The sequence below is a fragment of the Protopterus annectens genome, chromosome 9.part0 (genome assembly GCF_019279795.1).
Source record: "Protopterus annectens isolate FY-2018-M chromosome 9.part0, PAN1.0, whole genome shotgun sequence".
NCBI lineage: Eukaryota > Metazoa > Chordata > Ceratodontiformes > Protopteridae > Protopterus > Protopterus annectens.
Window position 1 is genome coordinate 859,663,510 of NC_056743.1, and position 23,607 is coordinate 859,687,116.

At 40.9% G+C, this 23,607-nt stretch overlaps 1 protein-coding gene across 2 annotated transcripts in view; it reads left to right on the forward strand.

Moving 5' to 3' along the window:
- The window catches only part of HSD17B8 (hydroxysteroid 17-beta dehydrogenase 8), a 147,453-nt gene that overhangs the window by 105,683 nt on the left and 18,163 nt on the right, over positions 1-23,607 (forward strand). For both annotated transcript variants that reach the window (XM_044083576.1, XM_044083577.1), the window contains 2 exons: positions 7,522-7,606; positions 8,644-8,686. In XM_044083576.1, coding sequence (XP_043939511.1) covers positions 7,522-7,606; positions 8,644-8,686 — 128 coding nt within the window. The remainder of the gene's footprint in view (positions 1-7,521; positions 7,607-8,643; positions 8,687-23,607) is intronic.

Genomic DNA, 23,607 nt, shown 5'->3' on the forward strand with positions numbered 1-23,607 from the left:
GCCAGGATCCAGAATTCCAGAGTGACAGTGGAGGCCATCTCTGGCAAAGCACTGAGGCTTGTCAACCTTGTCATCTCAGGCAGACATATACTGGATCCCCTTAAGACACCAGAAACTAAGCTAATTGTTGAAGTCAGTTATTTTTTTGGTACTGTGGTATCATTCTTGGTGAAGGTAGAATGCTGCTTAGGGCTAGGGTCATACCTGCCTGGGACACATACTCTGAGAATTCAATCATGTCTCACTTTCTATAGTCCAGGGAGGTACATCTTAAGTCATTCACACCAACATGAGCAATGACAGAGTCATACTTTACCTGTTGTGGAGAGATTTAAGTGCGTGCGTGATGTGGTGGATTCTGACACCTGACAGACAGCTGACTGTGACCTTCTCCTTGTCATCCCTGGTGAGGGGGACATCAGTGTCTTTCACAATTGAATCAAAAATGACTAGTATGTTTGGTTTATTGTTATGCCATATGGGCTGTGTTGGTTTATTGTTATGCCTTATGAGCTGTGTTGGTGAGACACTGGTGTGTTGTCTTCTGTGTGTGATGTGTTTAGGGTTGTGTGTGGAATGTTTGTGAATGTGTTTTGGAGGTCTCTGCTGTTTAGGTTAGTTTTTATTGAGGACCTCTGTGTATGTTGTGGTTGGCTATGTGATGTGGGTGGTGTGTTTGTGCTGGCAATCTCCTGTTTGTCAGACTATGGTGCAAGAATTATGTAGATGCATTTCTCGCAAGTAGAAGAATTATCTGCTAGGAAGGAGAAGAGGGCTGTCAATGAACATGAGGCAGTTGCTACACTGTTTCAGTATGCCCATGTCGACCAGGCTGGCAGGAGAAACTGGAGAAGACCAGAGGGCCAAATGTGGACTACAGGATCTCTCTGAGGGGGATTAGGGCAAAAAACCTTCAGCACCTGTTGAGGCGAGAGATTAATAGGTAGCAGCATGGTTGACCCCACTGGTGGAAGATCATGTTTGCCACTGACTGATTTAGAGACCACTTGTGAGACATCAGAATAGGTCTGCTGAGCTTGTCCACTAGTACATTAGATTTCCCGAGAATATGCGTCGCTATAAGAAAGTGGTTGGATGAGATCGCCCATTGCCAGACTCTCCTTGCTTCTTGGCAAATACGGCAAGATCTGGTTTCCCTGTTTGTTAATGTATCAAACCACTCACATATTGTCCTTTTGAATAGCAATTGTCCCCAGATGGAGAGAATTCTGGAAGGTTTGCACTGCTAATAGGACCACTCTGCCATGCAGTCTTAGCTGAGCTGCAACCACTACCATACATTTGAACACTCTGGGGGCTGTGATGAGACCAAAGGGCAGGGATCTGAACTGATAATTACTCGCTCCCAGCTAGAAGTGAAGGAATCTTCGGGATCATCTCTTCATTTTTATGTGATAGTACGCATCTTTCAGATTTATAGAGCACATCCATTTGTCTTTCTGGAGCAAAGATAGAATGGAGTGAACCATGGTCATCCAGAATTTGGAGTTCTTTATGAATTTGTTTAGATAACTGAGATCCAGGATGGGTCTCAGGTCTCCTGTTTTCTTTGGCACTAAAACGAACATTGAGTAAAAACTGGATCATCTTTCAGATGATGGGACCTCTTGGATGACTCTCTTGTTTAGCAGCTTTTGGATTTCCAGAACTGCATGCTCCCATTTATTGGGTGGAATATCAGGGAGACTTTTTCTTATCCTTGGTGGATTTTGTAAAAAGGGAATAAAATATCCTCTGGCTACGAGTCTTTGCACCCGTGTGTCTTTTGTGATGGCTGCCCAAGCTTCCAGGTGCAAAGACAAGCATCCTGCGACTGTCTCCAGAGAAGAACAATCACACAACCTTTCAGGAACACCAGAAGGTTCTATCCAAGAAACAGTCTTGAGACCCTTGATTTTGTTGACACTCTGCTGCGTAGGTGGCATCATCCATTATTTATAATTATTTCCCCCTCTGCCTCTGGGAGAAAAATCTTTGCATGAATCTTGAAAAGACTCTTGAGATTTCTGAGACCACATTTTCTTACCACCATGCTGATTTCTTGAAAAATATCTCCGCAGTGCAGAAAAACGGATTCCTGTGGCAAATAGGGTGTTTCCATCTTGTTCACTAAGGGAAAGTGTCTCTTTAACGGTGGGCCCAAAAAGGGAGGAGCCATCAAAAGGAGCATTGATGATTGGTACTTTAAAGGGCTCTGCAAAGTCACACAAGCACATCCAGGTATGCCTTCTAATGGATATGCCTGTACCCATGGCCAATGAGGAACCTTCAGCCGCATGAGAGATTAACTTAGTGAATGTGTTTGATATAGATTGGAGGGTGGCCAGTCATGAAGAATAAGTTTTAATTTCCTCCACTGACATGGACCCAGGGGTAGAGTTAGAGAGTTCCTTTATTAAGTCCCTCTGTAACCTAGTAAAATGTGCCAGGTAATTTGGCAGTCATATAGTAAAGGTCACCAATGCATATACTCACTTTCCATTATCTGTCTAAAGCCCTAGACTCTCTGTTAGAGGGATGGACAGAGGAGTTTTGTTCAGCTAATTGCTTTTTTGTGGCTGCCATAGCAGCCATGGCATCTACACAAATCCCCTTGGACCAATGTTGCCTATCTGGTGATGCACTGAGGATCTTGTCCAGGAATTTGGGCATGGGCTGTATGGAGTCCAGCTCTTTCCATGCCTGACAGGAGACAAGGTCAATAAGCTCATCTGCTGGGGGGGGGGGGGGGTAACCCAAGTTGTAGACAGGCCAAACCCAAAAGCTTTCCGGCACATAGATTCCTCCTGAAAAGGGTTCTGGGAAGACCATCTACTTTTTTGGTGTAGGATTTCTAAAATATCTCCAAATGAAACGTCTTCCGGTGGAGATCAGGGGGGACCCTTCCCCTTCATCAAAATCAATGACCTCTGTCAGTGATTCCTGATGGGAATCTAAGTGCCTCCTTTTACACAGTTTCTTCTGAGGAACCTCTTCAGTGGGATACTCTGGAGAAGTGTTGGAAGAAAGGGGAAGTCCCCGTGCAGGGACTGTCTGGAGGCTCTTATGGGCTAGTTGTCCCTGTGGAATAAGATAATGAGACTTATGGAAGAGGAATAGGATCCAAAGAGGTAATAGTTGAAGAAGCCCCTGGATGGGAGAAAACCCTTTCCACTACCTTGAAGGCAGAAGGTCCAGGAGAAGTAGAAATCAGCCTTCCAGGAGCCAAAGCTCTTGGCTCAGCTAATGTTCCACTCCCTCCAGGTTCTGCCCCAGAGGAGAGAATCGGACCAGAGCTATCCAATACTGAGGCACTGAGGGAAAGCTATAGCTTCAAAACCCTCGGAGTCGGTCATCCCCCAGGACCCAACAATTTGGCTCCAGGACTTGTTCTGCTTTGAAATGCTCGGAGCTGAATAGATCACAGAGTTGGAGTTGAGGAAGGTAATGTTCTTGGAACCAATGGCTTGGCTCTCTGGATCTTCAGATCTGACAGCTCTGTAACCACAAGTCGGATCAGAGAAGGAGTCACTCTAGGGTGTATTAATTGTTGCAGAGTCATGGACCCCCATCTGGATCTGAGGTCTAAGGAACTTTCTCATCATCCTAGCCACATTATGCTCAGAAAGTCTCTGTTAATACCTGATAGAGGACTATATTGAGGGAGGACAAGACGTGTTTCTTTGGAGTCTCCTGGAGAAAAGGAGACTGCAATCTCGGAGATACCAGATTAGGAGAGAAGTGCGGAAACTAGATCCAAGGAGACCTGACTGGGCATGCATTGGATCTGAAACCTTTTTGATCTTAGGGGCAATAGGATCTGATGAGGTTGGATCCAAGGCCTTTTTTATTTTTGAAGCTGGCTCCAAACTGGAGCAAGAGGAGGAGATTGGACAGGGGAGTGCTTTCTAGACTCCGTGGTCACCAAAGCCTTCTTGAGGGTGTTTCAGCCCCTGATGTAGAAGGAACTGCAGAAGAAGAAGCATGCAGTAGACCTTTTAAAACTGCTTTGTTACACCTACTGCTGACTGCCCTGGTATTAAAACCAGAAATATGAAGGTGAGCAGGGCCTAAACAATACATGCACTCCCTGTGAGCATTAGAATTGGGTATCTTATGCCAACAGGAAGTGCATTTCTTGAAATCAGTAGCTTTTTCTTCTACAATGGAATACTACAACCATAAACAAGAAAAACTATTAACATGAAACTTTTTTTTTCTAGAGAGGAATATACCAACAGTGGTTAAAAAAAATTTACCTCAGGAGAGGTAAGAAAAAGTGGACAGACTACCAATGATGGATGATGGTAGGACAGAGCCTACACTAAGTAGAAGAAAAGGTCTAGACTAATTCTAAGATGGTAAAAAGAGGAAGGCACTAAAGAAGGGAAAGATTTAGTAGTAAAAAATTAATATCACCAGAAAACACCACTAAACTCCCTAGAGCTTGAGAACGTGAAAATCTCGACCAATTGATAGAGTGGCAAACAAGATCTGAGGTAAAGCAGTGATCAAGGGCATTGTGGGTAAAGGGAGAAGCTCGAGAGTCTGATCCTAGTCTGCAAAAAAGTGGTAGAGTTTGATCCGAGGATCGGATCTGAACCCATTTGTTCAGGAACTAATAAAAATGACATCATCAGATTTTTTCCTATGGATTTGTGGGGAGCATAGAACCCTTCTTTGACAGCCTATTTGCAATAATTCTCCTCCTATGAAGGAATGAAAATTTTTCAGAAAAGGGAGGTGCTGATGGTCAATAAGTTTGAGAGAGAAAGCAATGAAAAAAAAATGGATATCAGAACACAAGGCAGTTCTCTCCTAAGAAAGGAACACAGTTGACTGGAAATAGAGACAGCAGTACAGTCAAGATGTTCGGCTTATTTGGGGTGGGGTGGGGATAAACTGAACATTGCATACAGAAGTCAGCAGTATCAGTATTTAAAAAAAAGGGGGGGGTGTGCATCCATGAAGTTCGAGATTAAAACCCTGACTATGATCCAGATGTTGGTAGAGCTGGCCAGAAGAGGTGTGAATGCGTAGGAAATGCCTGCTTACCCACCTCAGGTGGAATGAGGTGACCTGGCCCACTGCTGTGCTTACACCTGGTTGTGTCCTAATGTAAATGTAAAAATACAGTGCCAAGACATGTACTTGGCTTGCCAAGTAGCATGAATATCTAAAGTCACATTTTGCAACGTGCAGAAGCAGACCAGTAGCACTGTGTTAGGGATGCATGGCAAGCTAAAGTGGCATGCATACAAGGCCACCATGGCAGAGGAGCCAGAAATAAATATAACATTCCTTGGCTCTCCTGCAGATCAACAGCCTGTGATCTCTGATTATTGCTGGGCTGGAGTAAAAGTAAATGTGTCCTGTGTAGGACAAGGGCTTGATAATCATGAGAAAGTTCATAGCCCAAACAAATATGTAATAAAAAGTGTGTGTGTGCGCCTGTATGTGTGTGTATAATAAATATACACACGGGTACATATATGTGTGTGTGTACCGTCTCACAGAGGGGTTCCCAGTGGGAGTGGATGTGTGCCAGAGTTCAGCTCTGAGCCCACTGCTGTTCATACTACTGATGGACTACATTTGCAAATTGGTCAGAGGAGACAGATTGACAAAGTTACTGCATGCAGTCAATGTGGCATTACAGGCAGACTCTGAGCAAGTACTTCAGCAAAGGATAGGAGCATGGAATGCAATACTGAAGGCACATGGGATAAAACTAAGCATAGGTAAGATGGTAATGGCAGCAAATTGGAGAAATCAGAAGAGGTTGAGAATGGAGATTGGAAGATAGTGGAACAGGTAAATAGCTTCAAGTATCTGGGAGGAGTGGTTGAGAAGATGTCAAAGCTAGAATCAGAGGGGCTGCAGCCAACTGGCATAGAGTCTCAGGTGTAGTCTATGACAGAAGAATGCCAAAGGTGCTGAAGGTGGTGCAACCAGTACTAATGTATGGAAAAGAAACCTGGGCAGTAAAGGCAGAGCAGATGAGGAAGCTAGAGGTGATGCAAATGAAGCACCTGAAAAGGGTAGTAGGATGCACCTTGTGTAACAGATGAAGAAATGAGGGCATAAGAGCAGAAGCCAAAGTAGCTCCAGTTGCAGAAAAGATCTTAGACGACAGATTACAGTGGTTTGGACATGTGCTGAAAAGCAGAAGACAATCTGGTGAAAAATATTTTGGACAGACAGGAAGAAGGTAAGAGGAAACAAGGACTTCCAGCAAAGATGTAGATGGATTGTGTGAAAGAAGATCCATGACAGTCACACATGAGTGTTGAAGAAGGCAGGAGCGACATTTAGTGCAATACCCTGACCCATGTAGAAAATGGGAAAAAGGGGCTGGGACTGATGGTTTGTGTGTGTGTGTCTGTATACAAGTACATACACACACACACACATATATATATATATATATATATATATATATATATATATATATATATATATATCTCCCTGTTATATGATAGAAACCTCATTTGACTGAAACCGTAATACTGAAATTTCAAAATACTCAAAAGTCACTTGACTGAAACCCATAATACTGAATTTCAACATACTAAATTGTAAACTGGACCATATAAAACCAGACTAGGTGGGGGGCTATGCCTCCCCACACCCCTGTAACTATATATACCAACTCCTCGCACTACAGTGGGGAAAAGGGCATAGTAGTGGCGTAGACTATAAGAGAAAGGTGCATGCCCTTTTCCCCACTGTAGTGTGATCCTGGAGTTAGTATATATAGTTAGGGGGGCTTGGGGGCATAGCCCCCACCTAGTCTGGTTTTATATGGTCAAGTTTAAAACTTAGTATGTTGAAATTCAGTCAAGTGACTTTTCAGTATTTTGAAATTTCACTCATGTTCTCAGTCAAATGAGGTTTCTATCATATGATAGGGATCCATATATATATGTATATATATATATATATATATATATATATATATGTGTGTGTGTGTGTGTGTGTGTGTGTGTGTGCGCGCGTGTACGTGTATACATACACATGTACATACATAATGTTCCTAGAGCTATGTATTATGACTGTTTATGTGAATATTCATAAGTGAAAAGTGAAATTATGGTCGTATGTGAGAAAGCTACTGCTAGCTAGATGATTACATTTAATATTTAAGGTAGAAAAAGAAAAAAAATTGCAGATGTTGACATCAAGCTGCTTTGCCACTTTTTGATTGTACAATATTTGTATAATGACTAAATGTAATCTGTATAATACTGGAGCTTTTCTCTCCGGGACTCTGCTGAAAAAGGGCTTCGGCTCAGTCAGACATTTCCGGTCAACAAATGTAAAATAAAATAAATAAATAAATGTTTGTTTTGAACCAGATACAGACAGCTTTTGCAGGAGAATGGAATAGGATTTAGATGTGTTTGAATACCTGTGCCCTAGTCAACTAGTTGTAAGTATGCTAAGTTTAAGTCAAGCTTATTTTCTAATATTTAAGTCAAAGCCTTGTCTGTTAAATATGAATTTTGCTTTGTCTTACAGATATGGCATTCGGTGTAACACTGTTCTACCAGGATTCATTGAAACTCCAATGACAGCTAAAGTACCCCAGAAGGTGCTAGAGAAGGTAAAACCTTTGTACCTAAGTAATGGAACAAGAGAACAAATACACTGTTGGGAGGTTTTCTAACATTTTATCCTGTATGGTTTTGGTTGGAGTGTTCATGGCTTTGAAATGTTCCTCTGTCTTATTTGAGGAGCAGTGTTTTGGTTGGAAAACTATTTCCTCTAAATATGTATTTGTACTTTTTAATTTTTATGAATACTCCACATTCTGTAGTTTGTTTTAGGACTATAATTTGGCTATGCATTAGAGGCTTAAAGGACTAAAGTTGGAAATGTAACATCACAGAATTCTTCACCCTGTAGAATTTTCTTAACCATTTTAGACTTGAAACTGATGTAGTGTAGAAAACCTTCTCTAAAGATGCATCTGTTTTAGAAACTTAGAAACTATTTTTGATTGATCTGGAATGTGAGTGAAGTGCTACTGTATGACTGTTTGAATTGTTTAAACACCTGCTGTTTTAGTATATTTTTATGACTGCTGCTGTGTACTGCACTTTGTAAAAACATTGATGTGCTGTTTTTAAGTTGCAGTCATGCCTTCAGGTTGCAAAGCACCTTGACAGTGTCAGGAATGCCTAAACATTCAGCCTTTATGCTTGAATTCATGCAGTGTTCTTAAAACAAGTTAAGTTTAAGATTCAGTTGCCCTGGTGGCCCATTTGCAGAAATGCTTTAGGTGGCAGTCCTCCCCATTCAAATAGGTTATCACCTGTATGTATAGACTTTATTCCTATAAATAATGTCCCATCTTCTACTCTGGTACACCATAACTGTTCTCATTACCAGCATTAATTTGTGTACGCTACACTATAAATATGCACCAAAGATAGATGTATTGTGAAAACTAAAATCTTTTTCCTTCATTATTTTAGTGAATATGTTCCATTTTTATGACACAAGTAAGTATTTGTGTTAGTATTTGTTCTTGTGTGAAGTACCCATATAGCTGTTAGTGTTAATCATGCATTTTATTTGTGTGTTCTCAAGGACTACACAGTGCAAAATATTACATTTAACATTTTCTTTCTGTTTCAGTTCTCAGGAATGGTGCCGTTAGGGAGACTGGGAAGCCCTGCAGGTAAGAACATTTTCTGAAGTGTTGAGATTTGTGGGATCTTAAAATAAGCTAAATCCATGACATTATTTGCAGTGATTCATCCTTATTTCCCCCATTTTTTTATTTGGTTTGATATTGCTCCTGCTTTCTTATTACTGTACTGCTCATAATCAAGTGTTCTGAATTCATTGCAGTGTTAATTTAGAGCCTGTAGTATAGGTTGGATCATGTATTTTCATACAGAATTACTATGATTGCATTAGGTGAGAGGCTTTTTTTCCACAGATTTTTTTGTCAGCATGGCTGACCAATTCACATTATAGGCCTTTTTCTTAACTTATCAGTTGTGCATGGTATTATTTACTACAGTGGGACAGCAGCCTCACAGAGACTGAGATTGAAACTTTAAGAAATATGAATATATGTTTGTGTATATTGGTGTCCCACTTACCAGACTGAGTAAGGAGAAAGTCACAGACATTTGCTTATTGGGGGGCCAGAATCTGCCTCCCTAGAGTTTATGAAGACGGCCATCATGGAGCTCTCAGGTTTTGTCTCAGGACGGTATAAGCCAAGCATTGAGCATCCTTTTACCTTCTCTAAGGATGATGCCATAATATGAACAGAAGACAACCAACTTCAATAATTTGCTTAGTTTCTGGTATCATTCTAAGGTGGTGCAATATTTGTCAGCATGGAAGGAGATGGCCAACAAAACACGCTGCTTTGCCAGGAATGGCCTGTACCTCTCCCCTCTAGGCTTTCAAATATTAGCTAAAACATTGTCCTCCCCATAGTGACTTTTTAGGCAAAGCCAAACTGAAAATACTTCCAATATAGCAAATCAAAACCACGAAAATGTAAAGGTGTTGCTGCTCAATACTAGGAGTCTAAACAAGAAACTCCACTCCCTACAAGCTCTCCTCAACCTAGAGAATACTAACGTCTGTGCAGTCAGTGCAAGGCTGTAATGCCTTCTGTATACTTTCACCAGCTACTATGTAGACAGGGACTAAAGGTGGAGGTGTCTCGAGTTACATAAATATATCTCAAGGCTGGTCAAACAGAATGATGCACTTGAGCTTCTCCAACATTCAAATCATCGTAGTCAGAATTCCATACCACTTCCTTGCAAGCTATAGGTCCCAGGAAACCCATTACATATAATCTGATGTTGTCCTTTTCATTCTTCCTCAACCCATGGGCTCAGTTCCGATCCTTGGATCTGACTCGGCCACATAGTCCGGACTTCGGATCCAACTGTCCAGCTCCTCCCTCTACCCATAAAGCCTTAGTCTATCCCCATTGCCTCACATCTTATTTGCTGCCATTGTGCTCAAGACGTAGGTTCCTCTTTTAAGCTGGTATATTGTGAATATTTGTGAGTTAATCTTTTTATTCTGTTTTCAAAAGTTGATTTTCTGTTTTATACTGTTTCTATTCATCCACCCTCTTACGTTTCCCCGCTGGCGTTAGGACTGCTACTATTTTTATATGTAGTACTCTCTCTGTTATTATAGCTGGTATTCTATTTACCTTTTAATCAAGGTAGTCTTTTTAAATTACCATTGTTGGTAAGTATCCTTTTCTATCTACTTTTCCTCATTAAAAAAACATGCCTTTTTCACTGTATTGGTTATTTACATTGGTAGCCTATACTCTTGGTGTTTTTGTTTTTCATCCATGTCAGATAAAACAATGGGTTTCTGGCATAAGATTCTGAATTTGTATGCCTACAAGGAATGCATTTATTGCCTCCGATCCGGTCATCTAGATACAAACTATTCAGTTTGTACAACCTTTAATCCAAGGGCCTTGGATGACCAACACAATAAATTAATATTAAAAGGACTTCTTCCTGCTATTGTTACATATTCAGGGGCTCAAAGTCCCTCTAAAGTGGTCATATTTACTCTTTGAGAGCAAAGAAAATGCTCCCAACCAAAGTCCCCCATTTCTTCATTGCAGCCACCACTTAAAAGCTGTAACATCTCAGATACAGCTGTGTCTGATCCTAAGGCCTGACATTCGGATTCAAAACCCTCTGATCTGAAATCTTCAGATCTGATAATTATATCTGCAAGTCCAATGGCTTTGTCTTCAGATCCTGGATCCTCGCATCCAAAACCTGGCACCTCACAAAGTGGTCATTCAGCAGAGTATACCATTAAACTACTCCCTCCCAGCTAGAAAACTTAGAAGCACCAACCAAAACCTCAGAAAATCAGTTGGGGAAACCCTCTACAACTATCTTCCCTCTATCCACTGGAATAAGCTACCTTTAACAATCAGCTCTATTACACAGCGTCTCCCATTTAAAATCACCCTAAAAGTCCACTTTACAAATACCTGGACTTGCTCCTGTACACAACCACCGTGAACTTAATCACATGACCCTCTTTGCATACATCCCCTTCTCAATTTGTATGTAATTCTTGCTGCAGAACTCTCCTAATATCGTTTTCACTCAATTTCTCCACTACTCATATTACTTCCCTCTCTTCTTTTCCCACTTAGCTTACTCCCCTTTCTCAGATTTCACTTGATTCTAACTACTACTACTCTCTCTTATTTACAAATTAAAAAAAAATCTCTAATTTTCCCTCTTTTATCCATAGCCATACTTTTTCTATCACCTGCTCTCTCTATCAACTTCCCCTCTGCTTCTAATTAAAGATGTACATCCTTTTGCCTGTAAGAACTAAGATTTGACATACAGTACCTGTATACTCTTTTCTTAAACTCTGAGTTAATTGTCATTACTTCCCCTCTATATTGGTGAAGTCCTTATGTATTGGAGATGTATGGAAGACTTTAACATTTGGTTTTATTGCCTAAATAACGCCTTTAAACTCTCATGTTACAATTGTGACTACAAGCATTGTAATGCATGTTTATATTACCTCATGCATAACTGTATTGTTTGTAAACATTTTTATGGTGTATGTAATACTTTCTGGAGCTTTTCTCCCTGGGCCTCTGCTGAAAAAGGGCACAAGCTCAGTCAGACATTCCCGGTCAACAAATGTCAAATAAATAAATAAACCTATATCTCCTACTCTGTGCTCTCCTTTGTTAAAAACCCCTAAGAGAAGTTTAAGACCTCCATCCTGTACGTCCACCAGGATTTGATCAGAAACTGATGTGGCTAGGATGATGTGAAAATTTCTCAGAGCTCAGATCCAGCTGGTGATCATACCAGCTCCATCCTCTATTGGATCAGTGAGCCTCCCTACATCTTCCCATTCTTGCTCCTTCTCATATCTGTCTAGTTGTTTTGGAGTCCCAAGATCCAAAACTCCTGAGAGTTCTGGAGTCAGATCCAAAGAAGATTTCTTCTCCTTCAACCACAAAGATATCCCTGACTGGTTCCACACTGATACCATCTGATCAGAATGGGTCCTGAAGTGTCAGCATCAGATCTGTGGGGCCAGAATAGACTCTCTTGTCAGATCACTCCCTACCCCTTGCAGCCTCAGCCCTGAACAGTTCAGATTTGGTTCCATCCTCGAGGCACAGATTTGAGGGTGGTCGAGATCTGCCTTCACTGGGAGCTTTGGCAGTGGCTCGGCTGATTGAGGTTTCGATAGGTCTGCCTGCCTCTAAGATCATGGAAAGGGCTTTCTCCTCTAGCCAGAGAACTGCCTTCTCATTTTTCAGATCCTACCCCTCTTCCCTCATCGGCTCCGTGGTCTGAGTCGATCAGACCTTCTCCACAGGGGCAGCCAGTTCCAGCAAGTGTCAAATCTTTTCCGGTAGAGGAACTTCTTCTGTCTTCTGATATCTCCCCTGAACATCCCATGGAGGAAGTGCATCAGAAGAGAACATACAAGAGGAGGCACATAGACTCCTCAATGGAGTCTCTCACTGAGGATGCCAGCTTCGATGAAGACAGGTCTTCCAGATTACCACCAGATGACATCTCCTTCGGAGACATGTTAGAGATTCTTAGAAAAGAAGAACTGTTATTTTTGGAAGCTTTATTTTCCAGCTGGACTTGGAGGGAACCAGATACCATTAAAACTATTCCAAAAAGACCCAACATATTCTTAGCTCCTCCAAAAAAACAGACCCCACCGGAGCAAAGGAGTCTCTGTTGATGCTATAGTGGTGGAGGTAGTCACCAAGAAAGAGCTAGCAGAACAGAGCTTTTCTGTCCATATGCCAAACAGGGAGTCCAGAGCATTGGACAGATTCAGAAACCAAGTTTTTTCCTCGGTGACCTTTGCCCTGAGGTCTCTTAATTACCTGGCACACTTCATGAGACTTCAGAGAGATTTGACCAAAGAGCTACCAAATATTGAGAGTCCATATTGGCTTTGGATTTCAAAGGAACATCCCCGCAACTGGCCATTCTCTTGTCTATCTATATCAAATTCTTCAATGAGCTTGATTTCTCACACAGCTGAAGGCACCTCAAAAGCAGCTGGTTCAGGCATTGCCATAAGGAGATATGCCTGGATGCGGCTATGTGACTTTGCGGAGCCTCTTAAGATGTCCTTTATCAATGCCCCATTCGATGGCACATCCTTATTTGGGCCATGAGTAAAAGAGACACTTACTGGCAGCGAACAAGATGGAAAGACTCTTTCTGCTGTGGGACTGAAGTTTTCTACACCTCAATGGACCTTTCCTAGGAATCGGAGAGGCAGTAAGAAAATATGGTTCTGAAAATCTCAGGGGCCTTTCCAAGATCCACATGGGAACAATTCCTCCAGAGGCAGAGGAGGTAATTCTAATGGGAGACATTGCTGTAGAGGCAGAGGAGGCCCACAGCCAGTGTTTCTGAGATTCCTTTCCAGACAGACCCTTGCAGTGCTCCTGAAGCGCTGCCAGACTGTCCATCTCAGGAGGCAGTTGGATAGTTATTCCTGCACCCTGAAGCCTGGGCAAACATGAGCGAAGATAACTGGGTGCTAAATATATCCATAGACTATTCCATTCCATTTTTCCAACTTCCTTTTCACAAAAGGAAGAAACGTCCCTACGTTCCACCCAGTCAGAGGAAAGAGACAGCAAAAGAAATTCAAAAGCTGCTAGAAAAAGAGAGTCATCCAAAAGGCAGATCAAATAAGGTTCAGAACTTACTTGCACTTCTTTTTAGTGCTCAAGAACACAGGGACCTCAGACCAATTTTGGATCTAAGCAAACTGAATCAGTATGTAAAGAAGTCAAAGATCCGAATGGTCATGGTACAGTCCATCCTGCCATTTCTTCACAAGGATGATTGGATGTGCTCGACAGATCTTCAAGATGTATACTACCTCATCAAAATAGACAGACTCTCCTGAAGACATTTACACTTTCAGCTGTCAGCCAGTCACTACCAATTCAGAGCCCTGCACTTTGGACTTACCACAGCCCCCAGGGTGTTTTACCAAATAACATGGCAGTGATGGTTGCTTATCTGAGACTCTAAGGATTCCGAGTGTTTCCATATCTGGACGACTGGCTCCTCACCACTCCCTCCAAGCTTCTTCTCTGACATTTCAGGGACTATTTGTATCAGGTTTGGCAGTCACTGTAGATAATAATAAATGATGCCAAATCAAACCTAACACCATTCCAGAGTCTGGAGTTCATTGATACACTTCGGGATACGACAATACAGGTACCTTCACTAACTCCTCATTGCATATCCACCATCAGGAATCAGGTTCATTTACTTATTTCCCATCCTCCTCCATCACGATCAGTTTTTCAAGCACTAGGATCTGTGGCAGCAGCTACTGTATTACTTCCCTTGGCATGTTTCTTTATGTGTATCTTTCAATGGACTCTAGCTGCTCAGTGGTCCATTCTACGTCAACCCCTATCCTTTCCAGTCAAGCTAACTCCAATCTGCAAATGACACATTCACTGGTGGATTCAACTGGGTGACATTCATCTTGGCCAACCTTTTGTTTTGCTATCTCCAATGGCAACAGTGACCACGGACGCTTCCCAGCTGGGGTGGGGGATGGGGGATTTCCTGGGAAGGACAGTCCAAGGCATGTGAATCCTCCCAAGAGACCAATCTCCATATCAGTGTACTAGAGATGAGAGCAGTCCTTCTCATGTTGCAGGCATTTTAAGGTGTTCTTCCTCTAGGGACTATTGTAATTCAAACCGACAAAACAAACATGTCTGTGGTCTGGTACATCAACAAACAAGGAGGAACCCGGTCTTATCCCCTCTTCAGAGAGGCCATGAGAGTGTAGGAATGGGTTTACTTATCAGACTGCTTTCTAGCTGCAATACAAATTCCAGGGAAAACTAACGTGTTAGCAGACAAACCTAAGCAGGTCCATCCTGATGCCTCACGAGTGGTCTCTCAATCAGTCTGTGGCAGAAAGGATGTTCCATCATTGGGGCCAACCTTACTGTGATCCCTTTGTGTCTCCCCACAACAAGCAGTGCAGCAGGTAATTCACTCATAATCCCCCCTCAGGGGGGAGTCACCGAGAGATGCTGTAGTCCACGTTTGGCCCTCCAGTCATCTTTATGCTTATCCCCCTCTTTCTTTGATTCTCAAATTTCTGCAGAAAGCAAGTTGGCTGAAGAGCTCAATCATTCTCATTACCCCCTTCTCGCCTCGACAGGTATGGTTCCTCTTCCTAGGGTCTCACTTTGTTGTCCTCCATGGATACTGGAGCCATCTCCAGATCTCCTGTCTCACCCATCAGGAATCCAACATCCGGATATCCAGGCCCTCAAACCAACCGCATGGTTTCTCCACTTCCAGTAATGGTTAGACAGTCCAGGCTTTCTTCTCCTGTATGTACCATTATTTTGACTTCACAAAAAGAATCAACTAAGAAAGCTTACAAGAGTAAGTAGAAAAGATTCTCCTTTTTAGTGTTGAGTAATAAGCTTGATCCTTTCTGTGATCCAATTTCTGCAGTACTTGAATTTTTAGCAATCCTTTTTAAAGGTGGAGCAAGTTTCTCTACCTAATGGTTAATGCTTAATAGCTACAATTAGCAGCTGTTTCTAATTTCCACACAGGAGGCAGGAATTACTCCTTGGCTTCATCCAAGTTATACAAAACATTCCTAAAGGGTATTTTTCTTCTCAGACCACCAGTAACAGATCCTTTACCTCCCTGGGATATCACAGTTATGCCATAAGATCTAACTCAGAAACCCTTTGAACCTTCAGCTAAAACTAATTTAAAATTCCTTTCATAGAAAACAGTCTTCTTGGTAGCCATTACTTCGGCAAAGAGGATATCTGAACTCCAGTCTCTTTCTTCAAAAACCCCTTACATCATTTTCCATAAAGTAGGGTTACTTCAAATCACCATAGGCAAAATCCCTACACTTCCTTACAAGCCTGTATGACCCAGGAAAACCCATAACACATATTTAATCTTGCTGGAAACACTTGCCATCCACCCAATACCATATTCATGGGTGACTTTGATTCCCAATAAATAGGTGGGGAATTAAATAACACAGAGATTCCTGGATTTTGTAAATACAAACTCCCTGGACCAGATTGTAAATAAGCTGGCCAGGGGTGCAAACATACTGGATCCTAGCCCTTGCTAATGTGTCAGACCACAAAACTGTCTTCTTTGAAGTAAAAATAAAACCCGGAACCCCAGTTAACCCCAGGAAGTTCAGTAACTATTCTAAGGCCAACTTCCTACATTTAAGTGATTAACTATAAGAATGCTGCTGCTGCCTACAAGGAACTGTTCACAGAAACCCAATACCAGCATGTTAATTGCTGCATACAGGCAACTGTACTCACCACGAATGAGTATAGAACTAACTAAAAAAAAAAGTGCACACTGGTGGAATCCCATCATCAATAGGCTGCTTAACTGAGGGAAAAAATCATGACAAAAATTAGGAGGTGGAGCACCCAGCAGGGATAAAAGTACTCTCATCAAACTAGACAAACAACTCCGTGGACAAATAAAGTCTACCAAAGGCAGATTTGAGGTAAATTTGTTCTCCCAGATAAAAGACAACCACAAGGCATTCTTTAGCTATGTCCGCAACCTCAAAGGCAATATGCAATTGTGTGCAGAGATTATTATTAATGGAGCCACCTATACTGAGCCAGACGATATAGCAGACCGGCAGGCAGACAAAATTCAGCTCCAGCTTTATCTCTCTCTCCCCACCTTCAACCTCACATCAGGAAATACTTTTAAATATAACTCCCACTACTATCACTAGGGAACATGTCCTCAATTCTCTCTAAGGCCAAGAGCACTGCATTGATTAGTCCAGACTATACAATATCCCCGGATGCCTTCTAAATAGCACGAAACATGACCTGTCAGGCCTTCTGAAATCACAGTTTAACCATAGCCTCTAAAGAGGCTTCATGCCTCATGAATGCAGAACAGCAACCAGTAAGTCTCACTAGTTACATATGCTCTCCAGGAAGGGCTGACAGATGACTTGTGTTACAGCCATGGACTAAAACTAAATATCAAGAAATGTATAATTGTTTCCTTCAGGAAGCCATTCACCCCTGGTAACTATCATATTGAATACACACCCCTAAGAATTAACCCAGTAGTCAGGGGTTGAGGCCATGACTAGACAGTAATCTAGTCTTTGAGCATCACTTGTCTAGAGTAGTGAGGAAATCATTTGATGATGTGCAACTTATTAATAAAGGTATGTCATCTAGGTCCAAGACGGTCATTGTTCAACTGTATTTAGCATTTGGCATTCATCAGACCTTTCATTGAGTACAATGCTCCCTTTGGTATGTACCCAGCCAGGTATATCTAACAACTGGAATGCCCACAGAAGTTCTTCAGTAAAATAATACAGGGCATAAGTAACATGTCCTATACAGACAGCTTCAAAGCTCTGTTCCTGTGTCCTGTCTCCTACAGGCTGTTGAGAGGAGATGTATTCCTGGCATACAAGGCATTGTTGGACTCCACCATGATGGACCTCCTGCATATATGCAAAACAAACAGCACCAGAATTATCCATTCTAATGACTTGAACCTTACTTATATTGTAAATATGAACTGTATGTATCCCAGAGACTACCCCTTCTCTAAAACAGGGTCCCAATCCATGTGAAGCAGAGTTCCTCCCTAAACCATTTTAAGTGTAACTTGGACAATTTGATGGGGAGCAGAAAATTCATCCATGGTTTGACAACTTTGTCTTTAATGGACACGGGAACCTGTAAATGGTTTATCTCCCAGGCCCATGCTTGCAAATGTTTACTCTCCCAAGCCCCTGCTTTCATTTGTCAAAGGTAATATAACTTGTCAGAAATTTTTAAAAAGGCCTTAGTAGTTGGTAGCCTAGTTCACACGTATGAGCCTGTGACCTGAACTACACAACATTCACTAAAATTGCACTTACTATAGTTATTTGAAGTACTTGCAGTTGAATTGACTTACAGGGTTCTTTTCTCATTTGCAAGCATGTTTTTTTTTGCAGTCATACCTCCCATACATCTTCTCATATTTGTATCTGTTAAGTATTGTTATAATTTGTTACTGAAGCATGCAACTTACTTGCATTACATTGTGTGATAACTAAATTTCTTTGATGAAAGTTCATCCTTTGTGAACATAGTGCCTAAGGCAAATACCGTAAAGTGTCAGCTCCTGGTACTAGAATGCTTTAGTATTGCTTTGGCTGTCACAGTTGTGTGTGAGCTGTGTTTCACTCTTCACTCTTAATGGATGTTTCCTTTTTTTCCCCGATGATGTTTGACCATGGAGTTAGTATATAAGTAAGAGAATTGTGGGGGAAAATCCCCTATATAGGGTTGCAAGGGAGCTTGCCCCCTGCAAAGTTGCTGTATTAAATATTTAGAGAGCTTCCATTTGTTTGCATTTTGTACAAGCCCTGTTTTTCATTATGTACATTTACAGGTTGACCTAAACATTAATAACTCATGAATGGATCAAAAATTTCCTTACTTGCTTTTATAATAAATGCTTAGACATCACTTTCTTAAAACGTTTTCAGATTATTAGCTTTTTGGACAATTCATTGATGTTTCCTTTATTCTCCTACAAGTCAACATAAGATAGCAGGACAGAGCATCCATCCATTTATTTAGAAAAAACTTTCTTAACAGATTTCTTTGAGAACTGCGTAATGAAATGGTTTGTATCAAATAAAATATTAAAACTGTTAATGTTTTATATAAACTAACTTAACATAGTGTTTCAGAAAAGTAGGTATTTTGAAAATACTAAAGAAAACTTCAGACCAAACTTTAATGATGTAACTAATATTAAAATTAATTTAATTTCACATGTAGCATAGAACAATTAAGAATGTTTTTCACTTTAATACTTCATTTTTCTGTTACATTTACTGTATTTTTGGTATAATCTACTCTTTTAGTTGATAAGTTAACTTAATTGTATTCATTTCATCATAGTCACTAAATGACCATTAATATTAGTTATTTTTAAGCACAGTATAATAATGCAAGTTTCTTAAACGGAAAGGCAGAAGTAAGATGTTCCCTAAAATGAAAATGTGTATAGAATATATGTTAAAAGCATAACTCAGTATTAAGAATGATAACATTAAAAAAGCTGCAGTGACTTAATCTCCATGTGAGATGTAGTAGTGCATTTTGTGGTGGTGTTTTTGACAGCTGAAGTAAATGCCTTTGGTTGGTATTGTAAAGTGACCTGTTTAGAATGACAAATGTTTTCCTGAATCCCCTTTGGTCGGATTCTCTATATCAAAATTAGAGTATGCCAATCCTGGTTATGGCTAATGTAGGGAAGAAAGAAATGTATTGCTGTGATGTTTGTATTCCTTTAACATTATTTTACTAAAACTGAGGTGAGCTGAACTTGGGAGTTGGTTATAAAGCTAAGAGGTGTTGAGAAGAAGGGGACTTCTTTTCATTCACTTTGTTGGTAATTTCAGTTTGAGTTTGTTTGCTTTATTTATTTATTGTGGTGGGAGCATTACAATGTTTAAAATTCCTACATCACAGTGCTTGGTACTCTGATTTCTTGGTTGGAGTACCCTCTATATTGAGTTTGTCTGTGTGGGTTTTCACTATGGTCCCAGTTTTTTCCAGAGTTGCAAATATGTACCAGTAGGTGTATTGGTGATCTTCTGAATTTGCCCTTGGATGTAATGGCATGGAGCAGTAGAGTGACATCCTGCCAGGACTAGTTAATTTGCTTCCACCTGTTGCTTATCTGGGTAGACTCCTACTGCCCCACAATACTGAAACGGCTGAAGTGGTATTGGAAGATAAAAGACGTCTTTGGTAAAAGAAAATTGGTGAATCATACATGAGTGGGATTATACTCAAGACTTTTGTTGTCAGACAAGCTCTCACATAGGGAGGTTGCTTTTTCATCTGATATTAGGTACTTTATGTATTTGCCCTAACAGTGGATCTGCGGAAAAAAAGTACAATAAAAATATTTATCGGGTCCATCGCAACATCTTTCTCAAATCATCATACATTTATCTTTGGTGACATGTCATCAATTTTACTAAAAATCCGGTAAATCTGATATAAATGCTAATCCTAAACTTCACACATAAGACAACCCAGCCCACCTAAAACAACCTCACAACTGCAGATCTATATGTAACATACTACTAAGTAAAGCAAAATATGCACTACACTTCACATGTACTTGAGTGTTAAAAAAGAAAAAAAAATGCATCTTCTCAGAATGCAAATAGACCCCCTCCAAAAAAAAAAAAAAAGACTGGGCTTGAAACTGAAATATATTTAATATTAAAATAAAAAGTTAAAAACATAAAGGAGTTGAAAAGGAACAAAAACAATGACCATGACAAGTCTATTTGGAAGACAATATTATTAGCAAAGCTGACCAAAGATTAAGCTAACTAGAACACAATTGAAGTATCAAACTAACAAATCCTATTATAACCTTTATTACATAATTAGAAATATAAGAAGAAGTGAAATGGCACTACACAAAAAGTAAAAGAATAAATAAAAAGTACTTTATAACTACAGTGAAAACGTTCTAAAACTACTTCATTCATAAAATCTACAGAAGCCCTTGTACAGTGGACACCTTTATTAATGAAATACCACAGCCCAGTGAAATCACTTAGAAGAAATAATTCAGACGTATATTTAAAAAAAATGAAATAAGTAATACTCTGGATTATATAAAAATAAAATGTATTTTGCTATAAAATTGGGGAACCCAGTTCAGTGCACGGTACTTCACCAGTAATCCCAAAACTCATTCCTTAAACCTAGAGTACGAAATTTTAATTACTCATCCTCTAATCCTACAGTACAAGATATTTTGCACCAGTTCCCCACCTAGTCCATATTTACATGGGTTCAGTTCATAGGCTCATAGATTAGTACTAAGCTAACTGCCCTTGTGAGCAATTTTAAGCCTAGCCAATGTTACCTTGTGAGACTCATACCTTGGACCTTGTATTTGTAAGGCAAACACCTTGACCATTAGGCCACCCTCCAACCTCCAAGTTGCCTTACAATATTTTGCTCGTCAAGAAGTGGAATTGCAGTAACTCTGATGTTTTGTTCTTCCTGTCCCTTTAAGAACCATCCTGATAACATGAAGTTAAAGAGTGACTTGTTTTGTTTGTAAGAGGGCAATTACTTGATAATCTTGGAAAGCATTTACATATTCTATCACACTTTCTTTCTATTATTGGTATTTATTTTTTCAGTACTAGGTTGCCAACCTGGTGTTAGCACTCCCAGTAGTGAATTCCACTCGTACAGTTGTCAAGTAGAACTGGATCACATGCGGTCTGATGTACCAGGCAGAGACCAACTCCAGAAAAGCATTAATAGATGTAATATGCTTGCAGTTTTGGTAGCTTCCACATTTAGTTTGTCAGACCCTTGATTCTTCTAGTAAGGAATACTTGTTACATTTCAAAGTATTGCAGGTAGCTTGCAATACCTTGAAATGTAACAAAGGCTCTAGAATCACATAGTTGCGTTTAATTCTGGGTGTACAGTAGCACAGTGCTTTTCCTGGAGTGTATAAACATGCCCTTCAGAACTGAATTTAAAATGCTGAGAAAACGCATTCTCTGTTTTCTATCCTCCTGGCTTTTTAACATTTTTTTTTACTAGTGAGTATAGGCTAGCATTTTGTCATGGTGGGTGAACAGGACGGCAGTTAAGGTATGTGTCTGCTTTCTTTTACTAAAAGCACACCTTCTGTCCCACTCACTGGGTGCCAGGATCCGCCACATAACGCACGCACTCGGGTCCCTCAACAACAGGTACAAATATGACTCTGTTATTGGACATGTGGGTGTGAATGACATGAGATGTATCTCTGTGGACGACATGAAAAGAGACATAGAGGAGCTCTCGTAGGAAGGAAGGTAGGTAGGTAGGTAGTAGGCTATCGGCCCTGGGGCCTATAGAAGCCTAGTCAAAAAGGTACCTTGGCTTTTGCCACCCAAGAAAATTATTTTCCTGTGCCACTGTCGAGCAGAGCCACAGAAGTGATCCCTGGGGTGAATTTCCTATTTCCCATCCAATCATCACGATTTTTCTTGAAGAGTGCTAATGAGGAGCTTTGTTTGATATAGATAAGTAGTTTATTCCAGAGTATGGGAAGTCTCTGGGACAGGAATCTATCCCTCTGGCATGTTCTGTTTATTGTGGTGACAAGGTTTAGGTCCCCAGAGCGTGTAGCTTGGAGGGATTGGGATTTCTTTAATTGGAGCATGTCCAACATCTCTTGGTTTGACATAGCTTTGTATGTTAGGCAGAGATCGCCTCTGAGTACGCGATATGCAACGGAGTAAAGCTGGAGTTGTTTGAGACGGTCTGCATAGGGCATCTGTTTGAGGCCGGTAATCCCCTTTGTAAGGTATTTCTGCGGCCTTTCCAGTTGTTGTAGATGTCTTGTGAGGTACATACCAAAAGGGGCGTTGTATTCTATAATGGGTCTAATGAGTGATGAGTAGAGGGGAACAATTACCTCTTTTTTTTCTGGATAAGAAACCTTTTGTGATGAGGTGTGCCACATAGAAGGCTTTCCTGACTACTGTGGCAATGTGATTATTAAAGGAGAGACTACTGTCCACCTGTGTCCCAAGGTCTCTTATCACACTTTTGGTGTTAATAATACTACCGCCTATGTTGTAGTTCATGGGTACAGAGTTTTTACCAAAGGGGATGACAATGCACTTTTTGGCATTGAGCTTGAGGCCATGGCTTTGACATCAGGCATCTGTCTCATTGAGGCCCTTTTGTAGGATGTCCACATCATTAGGAGTTTAGATTATGGCTCCTAGTTTGCAGTCATATGTGAACTTTGTTAGCCAAAGACCTTCTGTGTTAGTCTATACTTCAGAGAAGTAGATACCAAACAAGAGCGGACCCAGGACTGAACCCTGTGGTACTCCACTTGTCACTGGTCTGAAGTCGGATTTGGAGTCTGCTACTTTCACAGTGTGGGTTCTGTCATTGAGCCAGTTGGCAACCCATCTTGTGACATAGGGATTTATACCTAGTTTAGTGAGTTTATCTATAATTACAGAGTGGGGGATGGTGTCAAAAGCCTTGGCAAGATCTAGATAGGCTGTGTGAACCACCTTACCCTCGTCTACGGCTTTGGTGACTGCTTCAAAGAAGTCAGTCAGGTTTAGGAGATATGATCTGCCTTTTACAAACTCGAACTGGGTGGGGTCCAGAGTTTGGAGATTACCAATGTCTTTGTTTATAAGTTCCATGATGATACATTCCATGGCCTTGCAAACCAGGCTCGTCAGGCTAATGGGGTGGTAGTTCCCGGGGTCTGTGGTGGCTCCCCCCTTGTGGAGTTGGATAACTGTCGCTGTGCGCCATTCAGCAGGCACAAAGCCTGAGGTGAGGCTATGATTGAACATTGTATTTAGGTGGGGTGCCAGTTTGTTCTGTAGTTCGTGTAGAACGCAGCCTGGAATGTTGTCTGGTCCCATGGATGCTGTGTTCTTGGCTTTGGAGAGTGTGGTTTT